Genomic DNA, 19,994 nt, shown 5'->3' with positions numbered 1-19,994 from the left:
GTTTGTTTTTAAGCTCCCTTGAGGTGCTTCCTTTGTCTTAATAATGCTCAATGCTTTTGCAAAGGACTTTTTCTTTTATGAAGTACACACACACACACACACACACACACACACACACACACACACACGCATAAACCCAGATCCACTGAGTAGCCACCCCAGACTATTTGAGAGAGAGAGAGAGAGAGAGAGAGAGAGAGAGAGACAACTGTACCACTCTACCATCCATCACAGTTTTCCTATAATATCCACACTGTTCCCTCTGGAGCTTGGGTTTAGACTCAACACCTTTTGCATGATAAGACATGTACTTTTTCCTTACCCTCCCATGACCACCTTCAAAAGAGTAATACATTAGAAAGGATGGGGGGAGAAAAGATAGAATCCACTTACCTGCCACTGCAACTTTTGCTGTCCGGCTGATAATTGTCCCAGAATCTCCTAAAGATGCCTCACATTGGTAAAGCCCCTCATCTGGTTTATGGTGTCTGGAGTGAAGTATGTTTTGTATCAACAGAGACCCATTTGGAAGTTGTTGTTTCCTTTCATCCATTCCCAAGGCTAGATGGATCCCATCTTTCTTCCATTTGATAACTGGAACTCCTCGGTCAGATTCTGCAGAGCAGTTTAGGAGGACATTGCCTCCCCGCATCGTGACAGCATCAGAAGGTTCTGACAGGAAGTGCAGAGATGTGAAAGCTTTAATTTGAAAACCTAGAAGGAGACAGGACAAGAAAATATGTTAACGTATTCAAATAATCTTCAGTTTAAATTACCTGCCTTTTCTTTACATATAGTTCCTCCAAAAACCTGGTGTCTTGAAAAATGTTGGCATATGACCCAGGTTTAAGCCCATCCACCACCACAGTGCTGCAGTATCCTTTCCTTTTACCCTCTGCTTCTCTCTTTCTATTTGAAAAAGTCAGCCAAGAGTGATGAAGCCCCTCCACCCCCAAAAAAACTAACTAAAACTTCCATGGAAAAAGTGAAACTCAAAATGAAAAATATTATGTTAAGGAAGTGTAAAGGTGCCCAACTGGGGTAAACAAAGTTAAAGAAACAAAATGAAAAATTAAGTATTCATGCAAATCTAGGCATGGCCACCAACATGTGTTAGAATTTTTTACCTTTAAACATAAATGGCTAATGTTAAGGGAAAATGCTGGTTCTATTAAAATAACGATAGTTATAGATTTACCTTATTAACTTAGTTTGAAAGGCTATTTTTAGTCTCTTCAAAATGATTGTAATACTCATTTAATTTTTTCACATATATGTGAAAAATACCATATATAGTATTTTACTTTAATTAATTAATTAATCAATCAATTAATTTTGTATTGCCTCCGGAGTAAGCACTAGGGCTCAGTGCAGGTTATAAATGCACTACTCCTGGTGCCCATTATTTTATTGTTTTTTATTACTTGACAGTACAGAGAGAAAATGAAATGGGAAGAAGATAAAGAGGGAGAAAGACAGATACCTGAAGATCTGCTTCACCATTTGTGAACAGTCCCCTCTGCAGGTGGGGAGCGAGAGCTTGAATTCAGAACTTTGTGCATGATAATATGCACTCTTAACCAGATGCACTACTGCCCGGCCCCCAGTATTTTACTTTTTAAATAGTCAACTATGAATAGACTAGGAAAAGTTATCTAGAACAAAGCACACATGCATTTTGAGTAGGTAAGAAACCCCCATTGCAGAAGCAAGTTAATAAAGCTACTACTTAAAATTACAAATCCCTGATGTATCTTAATTTTCATCCAAATATTGCTCCTGGATCAGGAATTCAATGTGAATATTATAGCTGGGTTTATTCCTCATAAACATAAGTGAACACAAGAAATCAACAGGAGAAATAAAAAGTCATTTAAGAACCCAAAGGAGCTGGAACAAGTATAATTAGTTAAATCATAGTCTTTGCCGGACTATTGGTATAACATTTGGCAGAATGTTTGATTGTTAAATCAGACTTCCAAGAGGTCTCAGAAGGTCACTGGGCTCACTTTTTCTCAGACAGGTGTATTCTCAAATCACTCTAGTTGAATTACTTTCAATTTCACTTTAATAATTTCTAGGGATAGAGATTCGACAAAGTCCCTCAATGTCATGTTTTCAACATTTAATCATTCTTCCAGTCTAACTGGATTTTCCTGCTTCCATTTAATACCATTTTCCCCTGAATCCCCCTGTGTGAAAATGCAGAGATGGACATTTCTTTGTAAGAACTCTTTGCTCATTTGAATTAGCATATAATCTCTTTTACAGTATCCCTTGTGTTAAGTTTTAGTCTTTTTTTTTTTTTTTTGGACAACTACCTTACTTTACAATAATCATTTAAGATTCAACACAGTTTAGCCTCTCATCATCCAGTGTATACCTCCTCTTCATAGCACTTCCTTTTTGTAACCAACCTAATTACTATATTATCTATTCTTCTAGTGAAAAGTACATTGATTTGTGAGTATGGTTATTCAGTCCTTGCCTCTCACTTTATCACTTAAAGATCTGTGATGCATGGGAGTGTTTTAAGACTCAAACACCTTGCTCTCTCTGTGAAAAGAAGAACTTGAATCAGACAATCTCTAACTTCAATGTAGAGTTTGGGACTTTTCATAACTGCAATGTTTTGAAGGCATCCATAGAATGATCTAAGTTCTAAGTTTAATGAGATGCTAATGGATTCTGTTAGAAATGCCTCCCCATGTTTACAATAATATCATCTTCTACAACAAAAGAAACCCAAGCTGGTGACATGAAAGCAAAAGTTCTAACATACTTGAATGTCAAGCTATTTCACTAGAGTAATACCTGCAATTTCCATCCGAGTAGCATTAATAAGATGGAAATAAATTTAGAATTCAAGACCAGTCGAGTATATTAAAAAACATTTATTGCTTTTTTGTTCTTCCTGAGGCCTATATTTTAAATAACAACCTCATGTTGAACACCTTGTTTATGTCACGGAACACATAATACATTGAATGCAGCTGTTTATGACAGTATGCTAATGAGCAAATGTGCCCATTATCACAAATAAATAATCCACTAAATCTGAAACAAGGAGGTTATGACAGCTTTCAATGCTCAAAGTACATAATTTAGGAAAGTTAAATAAAGATTAAGTTTTCTTAGATACAATTATCCTTGCAGTTCCCTGGCATTTGGGGCTTTGTTCTTCTTTAAACATTTATGTTTTAAATATATGGCTCTAGAATAAAGGTACCCCACTGCTTCAAGGAACCTGCATTTGTTACTGAGCTTTCTTTCTTTTTCCCTCTCTTTCTTCCTTCCTTCCTTCCTTTCTTTCTTTCTTTCTTTCTTTCTTTCCTTCCTTCTTTCTTTCTTTCTTTCTTTCTTTCTTTCTTTATTTCTATCTATCTTTCTTTCTTTCTGATAGTACCAGCCAGATTTTGGTGATAAATAAGAGATGTCTCTAGTGCTCTCCTTTTCAACTGTCCAGTCCATGTTAAGCATAAGCTGCCTCCACTCTACTGGGTACTTCACTTGGACTTAAGAAATGTTCCTCTGATACAACATACTGACTTATTTAGATTACTACTATCTTCTTTCCTTAAGAGTTCTTTTTGGTGTCCCATAGAGGGAGAAATTTTGACTATCACTGCATTGTCTCTTCTTTTTCTTATAGATAGATAGATAGACAGACAGGGAGGGAGAGAGAGAGAGAGAGAGAGAGAGGGAGAGAGAGAACAGAACTAAAGCTTCAGTACCATAGGGTCTGGTCTCACATCCGAGTCTTGCACGTGGTAAAACAGCATACTGTCCACGTGAGTTATTTCACCAGCTCATTACAGTATATAACATGAAATAACCTTATCAAATTGCTTCATCTAAAATTCAACCTGAAGTCAACTATGCTAATCTAATTTATGAAGAGAGGGAAAGAGAGATGAGGTTGAAGAAGACAAAGAAGTAGAAACAACTGACATTTTTGGTTTTACAAGTTGTGTCTGGAATTCAGGCAGTTAGAATTTTATGGACGCAGAAAACATAAGGAATGGTTGAAAGAAATAATAACAAAAAACAATAATACATGTGAATACATAAACCAAAACTCTCTACAATTGTTCCAAGAACATTTAATTAATTAATTTTTTTTGCCTACAAGGTTATCACTGGGACTCAGTGCCTGCATTACGAATCCACTGCTCTTGGAGGACTTTTTTTTTTTCTCATTGGATAGGACAGAGAGAAAGGAGAGAGGAGAGGAAGACAGAGAGGGGGAGAGAAAGACACCTGCAGACCTCCTTCACCACTTGTGAGGCGACTCCCTGCAGGTGGGGAGCTAGGGGCTCAAATCAGGATTTTTCTGCAGGTACTTCATTGCGCTTTGTACCATGTGTGCTTAACCTGGTCCACCACTGCCTGATCACCAAGAACTTTTACTAAGGTGACAATTATGGGATCCAATCTAGAAGAAATCCAATAGGAAAAGATGATGTTTTGTTGTGGTTTAATTATTGGTATGCTGAATATCATTCTGTTGTATACTCAAGTAATAATTTCTACACATGCTTCATAGAAGAACCAACCCTCTTAGCTCTCTTGTAAAATCACGTAAAAAGCAACTATGTTTCAAAATGATATACTTAGAGTACCGAAATCACACCCACTAACAATCTTGTGTAGCTGAGTTTGATGTCATAGTCCATGATAATAAAATCTACAGCCCTCTCTTCCATCACCTATTTGGGCAGATTCTAAATCTGTTTTGGCTATAATTTAGGCACAGAACCATGTTTGCACTCAATTATATATTTTTCTTTTTGTGGTAGTCTGAGAAAAAGTAACAATGTGTTTACTGATACTAGACTTTAACCTTTATTTTCTTCTTCTTGAAAACTGTGGTTTATAAGCAGTTTTTGTCATAGCAAAACTGTCAGTGACTTCAGATTGACAATATAGAGGATAACCAACTCTTTCTTTGGAGGTGGGGTCTGGGTCACTTTTGTATTCGGACAGAGAATCAGAAAGGCAGAGAGAGGAAGAAACACTGCAGCACCAGATTCTCCTCCAGTGCTAATGCCCTTTCTATGTAGCACTGAGGTTTAAGCCTGGACATCAGGCAGGCATGGCAGAGAGGAAGTCCTATCCAGTGACCTCTTTCTATACTAGAGTACAGAAGGGTCTACGCTTGAGGAGAAACATAATAGAGAAAACTATCTGTATACTTTGGTTTTTTTCAGACATAAATAAGCATCAGAGCTAATCTTGCTAAGGACATCTTAAGTTTATATTGAATGAACTATACAGAGTAAGAAAAGACTCATAATATATTTTAGAGACTCACTAAAAGAAACAAAATAAAATTGGTTTAAAAAGTGTTAATATACACTTAAAACTCTTTGTGTTGGCTCACCTTATCTGATTCTTGTTAATTTCAAAGATCATCCAGTTACAGAGGCACACTAACTTAGAAAGGGTTTTTTAAGCCAGACCTTCCACCTTCTGCCCCCCAGAATGATTCTGGGTCCTCACTACCAGAGGGATAAAGAATAGGGAAGCTATAAAGAAAGGGGGTTGGCTACGGAGTTCTGGAGGTGGCAACTGTGTGGAACTGAACCCCTCTTATCCTATAGGCTTGTCAGTATTTGCATCTTATAAATATTTTTTTTTAAATCAAGTAAATAAAATAGTTTTAAAAATAAAGGATTGTTTAAGGCATGGCATTTTATCTATAATATCAAATATTGCTAAGTGTGAAAAATAATTCCCTATGGAGTGAGAAACTTCTTTCTGAGTCCAAAATGTAAAAGCTTCTAGTGAAAGCAATAAAATCTAAAAGTAAGATTTATGAAAAGTAGTAAGGAAGTAAAAAGAAGCTCCTAAAAAGATTTTTAGTAGAAAATGTCGTACAAATCCCTACAGAACTTTCTGTGCATAATTTTATTTCTTTCGTAACAACAAACTTCCACTTTGGGTTGCTTGGAAATTGTGAGATATTCAAATTCTTGTAATCAACCCAGAAACCCAGCCATCGTTGCTGTTTTTTCATTTACCATCACTGGGGCTTTATAACTCTCAGCTGACATTTTCAAACAGAAAGATGCAGGAAGGGAGGGAGGGAGAGATGGAGAGATAGAGATAGAGAGAAAGAGAATGAGAAAGCACCAAAGCTTTCTTTAATGCAGTGGGGGTTCAAGTTCAATCAAGCCTGGGTTGTGTTTATGATAAAGCAAGCATACTGTCCAGATGAACTATTTTGCCAATCCCATCATCATGGTCCCCCTTGGAATATACCTAAAATGAGCTTCCTAGGTTTTTCCAAAATGGAAACCCCAAGTTTTATCTGCTATACTGTTATCTTTAGGTTCCTGATTATTAAACTATTTGTTCTGCTTTATATCTTAAGCTTTTCAGCCACCAAGTTGCAGACGCTACCATGCTGCCAGGGTGACTTCCCTGAGCAGACAAACTCTCAAGAGCCCTGCCCAACTAGGTAAATACAGAAACAGACTGGGAGTATGGAGAGAACTGCCAATGCCAATGTCCAGCAGAGAAGCAATTACAGAAGGCAGACCTCCCACCTTCTGCACCCCATAATGATCCTGGGTCCATACTCTCAGAGGGATAAGGAATAGGAAAGTTTCCAATGGATAGAATGCTGCCCACTATCTCCATTACTATTTATCATAGTGTTGGGAGTTCATACCATAGCAATCAGGCAAGAGCAAGGAATTAAAGGGATACAGTTTGGAAGAAAAGAAGTCAAACTCTCACTATTTTCAGATGATATGATAGTATGCATAGAAAAACCTAAAGAACCCAGCAGGAAGCTCCTGGAAATTATCAGGCAATATAGTAAGGTGTCAGGCTACAAAATTAACATAGAAAAGTCAGTGGCAAACCTCTATGCAAACACTAAGTTAGAAGAAGAAATCCAGCAATCAATCCCTTTTACTTTATATCTTAATGCTTTTCAGCCACCAAGTTGCTGATGCTACTATAACACCAACCTGACTTCCCTAGAAAGAAGACTTTACCAGTGTGTCCTGGAACTCCACCTCCCCAGAGCCCTGCCCTATAAGGAAAGACAGAAACAGACTGGGGTTATGGGTCAACCTGTCAACACACATGTCCAGTGGAGAAGCAATTACAGAAGCCAGACCTTCCACCTTCTGCACCCCATAAAAAATATTTGGTCCATACTCCAAAAGGGATACAGAATAGGGAAACTTCCAATGGAGAAGAGGGGACATGGAATTCTGGTGATGGGAGTTGTGTAGAATTACACCCTTCTTATACCACAAGCTTGCCAATCATTATTAAATCACTAATAAAAAGTAAAAAGACTTGGAAAAAACAATAAATTCTGTATTATCTGCTTCTGTTATTTTAAGATGAGGAAAAAGATCTCTATGAACACAGCTAAAATTATTTCATTATTGATGGAATAAAATCCACTTTCTAATATGAGCTGCATATTTCATTGCAGCCCTAGACTTAAGACCTGGTAAATTTACATGCTTATTAAGCTAAATGGAATGGGCCATGTTAAATACAAAACAAATAAACAACAAAAAAACCTCAACATGAATTTGTAAAGTCCCTGACAATGCATAAACTTGATTGTATTTAGTATATCAGAATATAAGTACTACAAAGAAACAGCCTGATTGCACATCTTAAAGACGTAGAAGAATAAGAACAAAGAACCCTAAAACAACCAGAAAGACAGAAATCTCTAAAGTTAGGGCATAAATGAATAACATTAAAATAGGAAAACCATACAAAAGATCAAGGAAAGTAAATGTTGGTTCTTCGAAATAGTGAACAAAACCAACAAACCTTTAGCCAGACTCACAAAACAAAAAGGGAGAAGGCCCAAATAAATTGAATAGTGAAGGAAAGAGGAGATATCACAACAGACACTGCAGAAATTCAGCATATCATGTGAGACTTCTATGAACAACTATAGGCTAGAGAACCTGGAAATAATGGATGATTTCCTAGATACCTACGAACTTCCAAAATTAAATAAAGAGGAACTAGATAACATGAACAGGCCCATTAAGAAATAAAAGAATATAAGTGCTATATCAGACATTACTATAATAAATTAATAGTTAAATTGGAATTATAATTATTAAATTATTATTAAATTGTTACTTTAATTATTATCAAATTCATTATTATTATTATTAAAATGAATTCCAACCTATATCTGTCCAATCAGCAAGTCTGAACCATAAACCTATTAATTTACAGTTAACATGCCTTCTAAGTTAGTTGTGCTAACTAAAGCTTACAAACTCATTCTCCAAAACACCAGGACCAGAATATGAGGTCCTTGGTTTCCCTCAACTGCCGTGTCACTGTTTCCAAGAAGGTTTCAGAAGTTATGGAGGTGATCCAAGAAAGTAAATAGCTAAACACCACTGCAACATGTATAGTGCTAATATTCTTCGGCACATTTATCTTTGAAAGACTGAGAAGTGATGGGAAGAGGATGAAGAAAGGACTGCTATTGAGAATACCTCACCTTTTCTCTATTAAAACCAGGACTTTGCTTGCAACCCAAATGGCCATACCCCATTAAGCAAAATAATAATTACACTATTCTTTGGTTATTTAGAATGTTCCTTAGAATAGTCTTGAATCCTCATACAAAATACTGTCCATAGTATCTTTCGATCAGCTACAATATCTATGATTTTCTTCCCAAACAAGTTTTGGCTCAATTTATCCTCTATATAATAGGAGAAAACTACAATAACACTTATTTTGGTATAGGCATTTTATGTGATTTATAGTATATCAATGCAAAATTTTAATTTAATTTTCTTTAGATATAGACAGAGTGACAGAGAGTGAAAGAGACCAGGACACCAAAGCTTCCTTCAATGTATGGGGAGCAAACTTGAACTTGGGTCATGAACAGTATCCAGCCAAACCATTCCACTGCCACTGCAAAATTGTAATTTCCAGTAGCACTGAGAAGGAAATTCTATCTCTGCAAAGCACCAATGGTCACTGGGGCTTCTGTGAAGTACTTATTCTGCTTTAGTAATGGGCATTAAAATTGTCTAAAGAGATGGATGTATCTTTTAAAGATATGTACATTCGGTTGATACTAGAGACTAACACACTTTGAAGGTGTTCAACTTCAAGATAAGTTTTTATTACCAGCAAATGGAAATCAGAAAGGAGTTGTGGTTTATGCAACTTATTACTGAATTTAGATAACACAAAGGAAGATTTACCAGGAAAAAGTGCATTTCACTCTGAGAATTTTTTTTAAATATTTATTTTATTTATTTATTCCCTTTTGTTGCCCTTGTTGTTTTATTGTTGTCGTCGTTGTTGGACAGGACAGAGAGAAATGGAGAGAGGAGGGGAAGACAGAGAGGAGGAGAGAAAGATAGACACCTGCAGACCTGCTTCACCACCTGTGAAGCGACTCCCCTGCAGGTGGGGAGCCGGGGTTCGAACCGGGATCCTTATGCCAGTCCTTGTGCTTTGCGCCACCTGCGCTTAACCCACTGCGCTACAGCCCGACTCCCTCACTCTGAGAATTTATCAAGAATCATTAAAGGATAGAAAAGCTTGAGTAAAAATTAAAATTAAAGAATTTAAAGTAGGAAATTAAATTAACAAATTAATAACAAATACAAATTAAAATACTAAAAAGATAGTTCAAGTCCCCTACACCAGAGTTGCTAAAATTAGGAAATAAAAAATAAAAATATTAACTATATTGGTATTTCAGGTAAGCAATAATGTTTCCATATAAGCATGTCCTAAACTCATATATTACTGCAAAGGAAATGCATACACTAAAACATGTTTTTTGTTGTTGTTTATGAACTTTTACTTACACCATCCCCATGAAATTACTTTCTGGAGACCACAGCAAAAGTAAACAAACAGCACATAAATTCATATTACCCTGCTCAGTTACGAAACATATATAGAGAAGCATGAACTCCTCAAAAGTTGGTGTGATTGAATCAGGAAAAGTTATTTTAGTGTCAGGGTACAGACTGACCTAGTTCAACACCACCAAATACCCACACAGAAAGGTTGCTGAACCTGATTTGGTCTTGACACAGTGATGCTTCTTTGCTTCTTTTTTTTTTTTTTTTTCTTTACTAGACAGGGAACACAATTCAGAAATAAAAAATGCAAGCTGAGAAATTCTTCAGAGGGGCCAGGTGGTGGCACACCTGGTTAAGTGCACACATAACAGCATGCAAGGACCTGGATTCAAGCCCCTGATGCCCACTTACAGGGGGGAAGCTTCATGGGTGGTAAAGCAACTCTCCCAGTCTATCTCCCCTACCCCTCTCAATTTCTCACTATCTCTATCCAATAATAAATAAATATATATAAAGTAATTCTTCGGCAGACTGTCCCAGCAGAAATCTCTAAATAAGCCTACACTGTTTCCACATCAGACATTCTAAGCTCCTGGCACTTACCCAAAGAAGAAGAAGCTTTTCACAGATGTGAGGTTTGTATAAAGCACGAAGTGTGTGCCCCGAGCAACTATCTGAGTGTCCTTTGGCTAAATCCAATATTAAAGAAAATGAGAAGGGCCAAGTTAGAGTGGGAGAGTAGCTCCCTCATCCCTCTTGGGATTCAAGAGCTAAATCTCAAAATCAGAACTTAATTTTGCTGTGTGATACTGGGAAAACTGTCATTTTGGGTTTATATGTTTTGTTTTCCGCCCAACAGGTAGCAATTCTGACATCTAGATTATCATTCCCAAGTCTCATGAAAAATTAATACTTTCAAGGAAAGCTTTGATGTGTTGCTTAATTTACATCCAGTTTGAAATTTCCCCATTTATATTTGGTAAAATATATGCTGGTTTTCCTTCCCTTGTGTTCTCCTTAAATTTAGCTAGAATATCTTGGGGAGCATTTTATATATGCACAGTTGTCTACTGGAACACTGAAAAGGCTTACTTAGAGTATTTAGGAGGAGTATAAACTAATGGGTACCCAGAAAACAGGGTTCTCACATCTTGATGGCACTGCAGGTACCACCAGCTGTGAATAAACCAAAAGAATTTCTGAACCTGGTTAAAATAGCTCACTTGGATAGTGTACTGCTTTGTCATGTGCATGGCACATGTCCAAGCCTGGGCCCTATCACACTGAAATAAACTTCAGTGCTGTGGTCCCATCCACTCCCCCCTCTTTGCCTTTATGTCTCATTGTCTCCATTTAAAGAAAGAAAGGGGAAAAAAAGGTATCCTATAATGTTGCTCACTTAGAAATATCCACCTTAATTTTTTTTTTGTTTTGTTTTGTCTCCAGGGTTATCGCTGGGGCTCAGTGCCTGTGCTATAAATCCACTGCTCCTGGAGGCCATTTTCCCCATTTTGTTCCCCTTGTTGTTGTTATTATTGTTGTAAGATAGGACAGAGAGAAATCAAGAGAAGAGGAGAAGACAGAGAGAGGGAGAGACATAAAGACACCTACAGACCTGCTTCACAGCTTGTGAAGCAATACCCAGCAGGTAGGGAGCCAGGGGCTAGACCCGGGATGCTTCTGCTGGCCCTTGTACTTCGTGTCATGTGCGCTTAACAGGCTGTGTTACCGTCTAGCCCCCTCCACATTAAATTTTGTATCCATTTTATTCCAAGAAATGTTTTTGACTCTTAAATTGTTATATTGCCCTCGTGATCATAACAATATGTGAGGCTGTTTATTGCAACTTTTTGAGTAAGGTGATCATGGGACCACTCTGCTTTGGACAGAACAATGATGTGGGTCAAACCTGCAGCCTCACATATGTCAGACCCATGCTTTACCCACTGACTGACTTTCCTGGTTGCATCAAGAAGTTTTTTTTTTAACTGTGTTAAAAAAAAGTTGGAAATTTAGTGGGCAGTTTGATAAGGATAACTTAAAGATCCAATTTAAATGTTAAGGCAGTGGAGTGGGAACAGCTTTACTCCCCAGTAGATATCTCATCCAATATATGTTTTAAAGCAGTGGTAAGGGAAATGTTTTACTCTCCAGAAGACATCTGGCAATGTCTACAGACACATTTTGGTTGTAACAACTGGGGAGGATCTATTGCAATATGATGGTAGAGAGATACCACAGCTACTTTTACCCATCCTGCAATGTTTAGAGCATACCCTCAGATGAGAATGTAACACTGAGATTGAGTGTTCCTGCTATTAAATGATCACCCTCCTTGTGTTGGTAACTGGTCTCAAAACCAGTTGGAAGAAGTTAGGAGAACAGGTAGATATGGTCCAGGTATGAAAGAAAGAAACTTGGACTGAAGCATCACAATCCAAGTAAGAAGAGAAGGTCAGAGTCAGGATCCAAGTAAACAGTAAAGGAGTGTCCTAGGGTTTAGATGGTAGTTTAGATGGTTCTTCGAAAGACTGAACAAAACCGACAACCTTTAGCCAGACTCACAAAAGAAAAAAAGGGAGAAGATCCAAATAAATTGAACAGTAAATGAGAGAGGAGATATCACAACAGACACTGCAGAAATTCAACATATCATGCAAAGCTTCTATGAACAACTATATGCCACCAAGCTAGAGAACCTGGAAGAAATGGATGATTTCCTAAATACCTACGAACTTCCAAAACTATGTAAAGAGGAACTAGGTAACATGAACAGGCCCATCACAACTAATTAAATTGAAGCAGTTATCAAAAATATTCCCCAAATTACAGTCCTGGAACAGATAGTTTTACAAATGAATTCTACAAAACCTTCAAAGAAGAACTAATACCTCTACTTTTAAATATTCCAGAAAATTGAAGACACTGGAATACTTCCTTCCAGCTTCTATAAAGCCAACATCACTCTGTTACCAAAGACAGGGACACACAAAAAAAGAAAACTACAGACCAATATTTCTGATTAACATAGATACTAAAATATTGAACAAGATTCTAGCCAACTGGATACATTAGTATATTAAAAAGATTGTTCATCATGACCAAGTGGGGTTTATCCCAGGCATGCAAGGTTGGTTTAATATATCTAAATCAATCAACATGATCCACTACATCAATAAAAGCAAGACCAAAAACCACATGGTCATATCAAAAGATGTAGAGATAGCCTTTGACAAAATACAATATCCCTTTATTATCAAAACACTACAAAAATGGGAATAGGTGGAAAATTCCTCAAGATAGTGAAGTCTCTATATAGCAAACCTACAGCCAACATCATACTCAATGGTGAAAAACTGGAAGCATATCCTCTCAGATCAGGTACGAGACAGGGCTTCCTACTATCACCATTACTATTCAACATAGTCTTGGAAGTTCTTGCCACAGCAATCAGGCAGGGACAAGGAGTTAAAGGCATACAGATTGGAAGAGAAGAAGTCAAACTCTCCCTATTTGCAGATGATATGATAGTATACATAGAAAACCTAAGGAATCCAGCAAGAAGCTTTTGGGAATCATCAGGCAATGTAGTAAGGTGTCAGGCTACAAAAATAACATTCAAAAGTCAGTGGCATTCCTCTATGCAAACACTAAGTTAGAAGAAGTTGAAAGCCAGATATCAATTCCTTTTACTATAGCAACAAAAACAATAATATATCTAGGAAAAAAACCTAACGAAAGAAGTGAAAGACTTGTATACTGAAAATTATGAGTCACTACTCAAGGAAATTGAAAAAGACACAAGGAAGTGGAAAGATATTCTATGTTCATGGGTTGGAAGAATTAACATCATCAAAATGAATATACTACCTAGAGCCATCTACAAATTTAATGTTATCCCCATCAAGATTCAAGCCACATCTTTTAGGAAAATATAACAAATGCTACAAATGTTAATCTGGAACCAGAAAAGACAAACAATCTTGAGAGGAAAGCCAAAACAATCTTGAGAAGAAAGAACAGAACTGGAGGCATCCCAGATCTCAAATTGTATTATAGGGCCATTGTAATCAAAACTGCTAGTTACTGGAACATGAATAGACATACTGACCAGTGGAATAGAATTGAGAGCCCAGAAGTAAGCCCCCACACCTATGGACATCTAATATCTACAAAAATGGGGAGAGGACATGGACAGAATATTCACCACAGAAGAGATCCAAAAGGTTGAGAAGCACATGAAAAAATTATCCAAGTCTTTGTTAGACAAATGCAAATAAAGACAACAATGAGATATCGCTTCACTTCTGTGAGAATATCATATGTCAGAAAAGCCAGCAGCAACAAATGCTGGAGAGGGTGTGGTATCAAAGGCACCCTCCTTCACCACTGGTGGGAATGTAAATTGGTCCAACCTCTGTGGAGAACAGTCTGGAGAACTCTCAGAAGGCTAGAAATGGACTTACCCTATGAGTCTGCAATTCCTTTCTTGGGGATATATCCTAAGGAACCCAACACATTCATCCAAAAAGCTTTTTGTATAGCTATGTTCTTAGCAGCACCATTTGTAATTGCTAAAACCTGGAAGCAACCCAGGTGTCCAGTAACAGATGAGTGGCTGAGCAAGTTGTGTTATATATACACAATGGAATTCTACTCAGCTATTAAAAACAGTGACTTCACCGTTTTCAGCCCATCTTGGATGGAGCTTGAAGAAATCATATTAAGTGAAATAAGTCAGAAACAGAAGAATGAATATGGGATGATCTTACACTTAGGTAGAAGTTGAAAAACAAGATCAGAAGAGAAAACACAAGTAGAACCTGAACTGGAGTTGGTATATTCCACCAAAGTAAAAGACTCTGAGGTGGTTGGGTAGGGGAGAGTACAAGTCCAAAAAGGATGACAGAGGATCTAGTGGGGTTGTATTGTTATGTGGAAAACTGAGAAATGTTATGCATGTACAAACTATTGTATTTACTGTCAAATGTAAAATATTAATTCCCCCAATAAAGAAAATTTTTTTTAAAGTCTGAGGTGACTCTGAGTTAATCAATAAAGCAATTTACCTAACTTCTATGTAGAAGAAGGCAATCTATTGCAAAAGAAAACTTTGAGCACAAAGGGCAAGAGACATGAATTTTGCCATTCATTAGCTCACAGTATGAGCTACACTACTAGAAATCAGTTTACTTATCAGTAAAGGAAAGGGAGGTTTACTGCAGAGTAACTTCTAGGCACACACAGATCTACTATTATAAATGTCTATGATCAACACCATTAAATGAGCTACGTACAAAAATTACATTCAGGGAGTTGGACAGTAGCGCAGTGGGTTAAGCACACGTGGCACAAAGCATGAAGACCGGTGTAAGGATCCTGGTTCAAGCCCTTGGATCCCCACCTGCAGGGGAATTGCTTAACAAGTGGTGAAGCGGGTATACAGGTGTCTATCTCTCTCTCCCCCTCTCTGTCTTCCTCTCCGCTCTCCATTTCTCTCTGTCCTATCTAACAATGACGGCATCAATAACTACAACAATAAACAATAAGGGCAATAAAAGGGAATAAATAAATATATTTTATAAATTTAATTCACATTTAGGAGGGAATATGTTATATGAAGACATTTGCTGTAATCACATTATGATCAATTTATCAAAGTCATAAATGAGACCACAAAGAAGTGCAGTTACTGAGGGTGCCAAGAGACCAACAACCCACCTTATTTTTTTTTTACTTTTTTTAAACATTTTTTTTTAATTTATAAAAAGGAAACATTGATAAAACCACAGGATAAGAGGAGTACAACTTCACACTATTCCCACCACCAGAACTCTGTATCCCATCCCCTCCACAGATAGCTTTCCTATTCTTTAACCCTCTGGGAGTATGGACCCAAGGTCATTGTGGGATGCAGAAAGTTGAAGGTCTGGCTTCTGTAATTGCTTCCCCGCTGAACATGGGTATTGACAGGTCAATCCATACTCCCAACTTGCCCCTCTCTATCCCTAGTGGGGAAGGGCTCTGGGGAAGCGGAGTCCAGGACACATTGATGGGACAACCCACCTTATTATCTATAAATTAAAGAGTGAGTCTAATCCTTTCTCTTGAAGATAAAAGACTGCATAGGTCACTCTGCCAACAAAGCATGTACTACTTTATTATGATTCATGAGAAATGAAATATTCATCTTTTAGAATCTGCTATTACACATATGAAGGATTAATTTCATGAAGGCCTAACATGTCAAAGGAAAGCCTTAAAAATTCAGAAAAACTCTTGGCTGACATTGTGGTATAAAGTCAGCTATGGGGGCTCATACTGATAAAACATTTGTGTTATAGCAAGTTCAATTTTCTCAAAATAGAATCCAAGTTGTGGTTTTCATTAAACTGCTGTCATTCATTTTGTCATGTATTTACTATATCTTGTCTCAGCAGAAAGATTGTATTGCCCTGCTTAGCCCATGCATGCCATCAAGGAAAAGCCAAAACACAATTATAAAAGGGAAACATTACTTTGGGAACTGAGAGCCAATAAGCTTTAAACTGCTGAGAGTCAGTATTTATTAAAGGACTTGCTCACACAACTTGTTTTTATTAAATGACGAGCCAAGGGATGAAACTTGAAGGAAAAAGATGAAATATATTTAGAAGATCAAAATGATAACTTCTGAACGCTATACATGCAATGTATGCATAGTTTCTATAAATGCTAATGGTTAAGCATCTATTTTTAAGTCAATACAAAAAACTAAAAGATGAGGTGTTATTTTTGACATACAAAGAAGTCATGCTGCATGCATAAATTACTTCTTTTAATGTCTAGAAATGTTTCCTTGACTGCACTGATTATTATTTTGACTACCATATTAAAGGAGAAGGACAGTGTTGGCATTTGAACATGAAGACACCAAATTGAGAAAGTTTGGGGAACCTAGTGCACTATAGTGATAGGAGAGGAAGGTAACACTTTTTGGTAGGTGGTGTGTTTGCAGACACCTATCAAGGGGAGATAACAAATGGTACTCATGTGACAACTGTCTTATAAATCATTATTTCCCTGAAGTGATTTAAAAACAGAAAGAATAGACTCTGCCAAATCTACATTATTCAAATGTGTACAGTCAAACTAATATAGTACCAAAATGCTTAGAATTATTTGATTGGATATTTGCATATTAAAAATTTCCTAGACTGAATCTAGAAAAATTGCAAATTCACCCCAGGATTATTGTTACTACAGACACCAAGCAAGGCTCAGGACCAACACTTTTCTTGAACTTGATAATACTAGCGTACACTGAGTTGCAGTTATTAAGTTACAAGTGACTCTCAGTTCACTAGAAATCCATTATGGTGTAACCTCCAATAACATCTTAGGTATATTCATAAGTATTAAGCCATTTATAATAGTAAAGATTAGTTCTCATTGGGTTCCCATTTACAAAGTAGAAAAGTTAGACAAGCCTGTGCAGAAACAGACATACACTGAATAATAGTAACAAATCTAGCTCTTAGGAGTGATAACTTTCTATTCTACATCTCCTATGGATCTATTTTTTTCTCTCACTAATTATATTTATAAGAATTTCTTCCTTATTATGCTGAAAACTCCAAGGACTCAGGAATGAATCATATTTGTCTATATTACTCAATTGTTAGCAATTCAATCTCAAAGGTACTTAATAATCATTTTTTGAATAAACTTAGGAAGACAAAGACACTTTAGGAAAATTACCTAAATTGGTAAAAGTAAGTCATAATAAATATGGAAAAGCTGAATATAATTTTTATAGGTTGGCTGTGAATGATAGTGACTATTCAATGACTTTCAATAAGAATAATGATTATCAGTATCCATGTTAATAAGATTTCTTGCACATTTTGATGTCACTTTGCCTATTTTTTTTCTGGAAAACGGAATAATAGTAAATATTTTAAACTCTAAGTTTGGAGACAACATGAGGATACTTTATAAATAATTATATAATGATTTAAAAGGCAATCATTTCTGGTTTAGGTTCAAAGAACAGCACTGGGAGGTGCTGTGGTTGATCATCCATCTATCTATCTATCTATCTATCTATCTATCTATCTATCTATCTATCTATCTATCTATCTATCTATCTATATATCAGTTTATCTAAAATAAAAAATCCAAGGCAGTTAAATCACATATCTGCAAGGCCCCTGCTTGCTTCACACAGGCACGCACATGCGCGCGCGCGCGCACACACACACACACATTAAATAAATAAATAAATAAATAAATAATAAAAGCTTAACCATTTCAAAATAAATACAGCCTTATTTAAAAAAATCAGGCATTGGGCTAAATCTGGTCCTATTAGGGCTATAGTGCTTGATCCCTATTCAAAAGAGATGATGTCTCAACACTCCTTCCTTCTTGGCCTTGAAGAGAGTATGTGCTCTACAGGCTTTACAGGTGGACTTTTTATTACAATCATTCATTCACTCAAATATATTACTAAACATCTATTCTATACATAGCTATTTTCTTTCTCCTTACAGCTTTCTAGTTGAGGGCTCAAACCCCTTCTCCCATCCTCTTTCTTTATTGACTCTCTCTTTGCTGCCTTTGGACACCTCTTGATTTATCCTTTATTCTGCTGTCTGCTGTGCCTGTTCCAGAGACCTAGTAGACACAAAAATCTGTGAATTCAATGGAAAACACATCCTGTTTGCTGACAATATAGAAAACACGTACAGATTTCATATCATCTTTTACTAACTGACCCCAGAGAAAGGGAAAAGAGGCTTGTTAGGTTTTGGTTTTCATCTAACATGAAGAGATATTCAGAGTGAAAAGAAGAAAATATGCATTTATTTACTTATTGTAAGCCAGGAGAGTTTGCTGAAATAGGGTAGATGTTATATTGATTCTAGAAAGAACTACAAAGTTTGAGTGATGCAAGCTGAGTTAACTCATAGAGCTCTACTGAAAATCATAGAATCTGTAGCCAGTCATATTATGCTGTGTACTTATAACTTCTTTAGTGGTTGCATCTTATAAAAAGGCTTTTAACTATAAATTTAAGAAGACTGAGAAAAGGAAACAATCCTCAACAGGGAAAAGTCCAACATGGGAGATACAGGGACTCAGAAAAGGGAGAGGAAAAACACTAAGTGGAGGCCTGGGACCTAAACCTCTAGGGTGGAACAAGATGATTTGGTTGTATGTGAAATGCACTGATACCTATCATAAAATGTACCCTCCTGGCAAAAAAAAAATCCTGTAAATCAACATTTCTTCAATAATGTGATACTGAAGTTAAAAAAAAAATTAAAGTACTAGGGGAAATACTTTTAGGTGATAGCTATGTTTATAACATTATTTGTTATATCATGTCTTATACTTATGTTTAAGCTTATAAAACATATAAATATATTAAATATGCAGAGCTTTTGATATATTCGTCGACCTCAATAAGGTATTTGCTAAAGTAAATTAGATAGCCTGCATTTTTTAAGAGCTAGGGAACTGATATAATAATACGAGAGGAACTTTTTGGGTTTCCTCTTATTCTTTTCCTTTTTTACTTTTCTTAATATGTTTCTATCCAATTGATTGTCATGTATTTATTTGATCTCATCTCCAAAAAGTCCCTTTTTTATGTCCCTCTAATTAAAAACATTAGGAAACAAATCAGAGAAATTACGTTTTCACTAGCATTTAGATAAAGTAACAGTCAACATTTTGGATAAATAATAAACAGAAGTTTCCCTTGAATTGTAGAAACTAAAATGCCATTGTGAGGTCCAAGTGTTATCATACAATATGCAGAAATAAATCTACGCACAACTATCAGATGAAAAGCAAAATTAAGAGCAATGAATGTGTTGAGCTTATTGTGTGTAACATGCAGGCCTACATATATAATTAATCAATTGGAAACACTTCTCATAGCCTATATAACCTATGAATCCAGACAAATAAATCTTATTTCACTTATTTGACTCAGAAACCAAAATCAGAAAAGTTAGAACTGTTTAGAAGTAACAAGAATATGAAGATGATGTTATTTTTTATTTTATAGAATTTTCGTTATGTGATATGTGTCAGTGATGCAGTTTTAAAAACATAATTAGTGTTAGTTTTAAATTATACAAGCCAATGGCTGTAAAATGA

At 36.3% G+C, this 19,994-nt stretch overlaps 1 protein-coding gene across 1 annotated transcript in view; it reads right to left on the bottom strand.

Moving 5' to 3' along the window:
* The window catches only part of DCC (DCC netrin 1 receptor), a 1,300,159-nt gene that overhangs the window by 859,315 nt on the left and 420,850 nt on the right, over nt 1-19,994 (bottom strand). Inside the window, exon 3 of the mRNA XM_016186489.2 lies at nt 394-714. Coding sequence (XP_016041975.1) covers nt 394-714 — 321 coding nt within the window. The remainder of the gene's footprint in view (nt 1-393; nt 715-19,994) is intronic.

Source organism: Erinaceus europaeus, chromosome 15 (genome assembly GCF_950295315.1).
Source record: "Erinaceus europaeus chromosome 15, mEriEur2.1, whole genome shotgun sequence".
Taxonomy (NCBI): domain Eukaryota; kingdom Metazoa; phylum Chordata; class Mammalia; order Eulipotyphla; family Erinaceidae; genus Erinaceus; species Erinaceus europaeus.
Note: the sequence above shows the minus strand (reverse complement) of the source record. Positions and strands in the feature narration are given on the sequence as shown.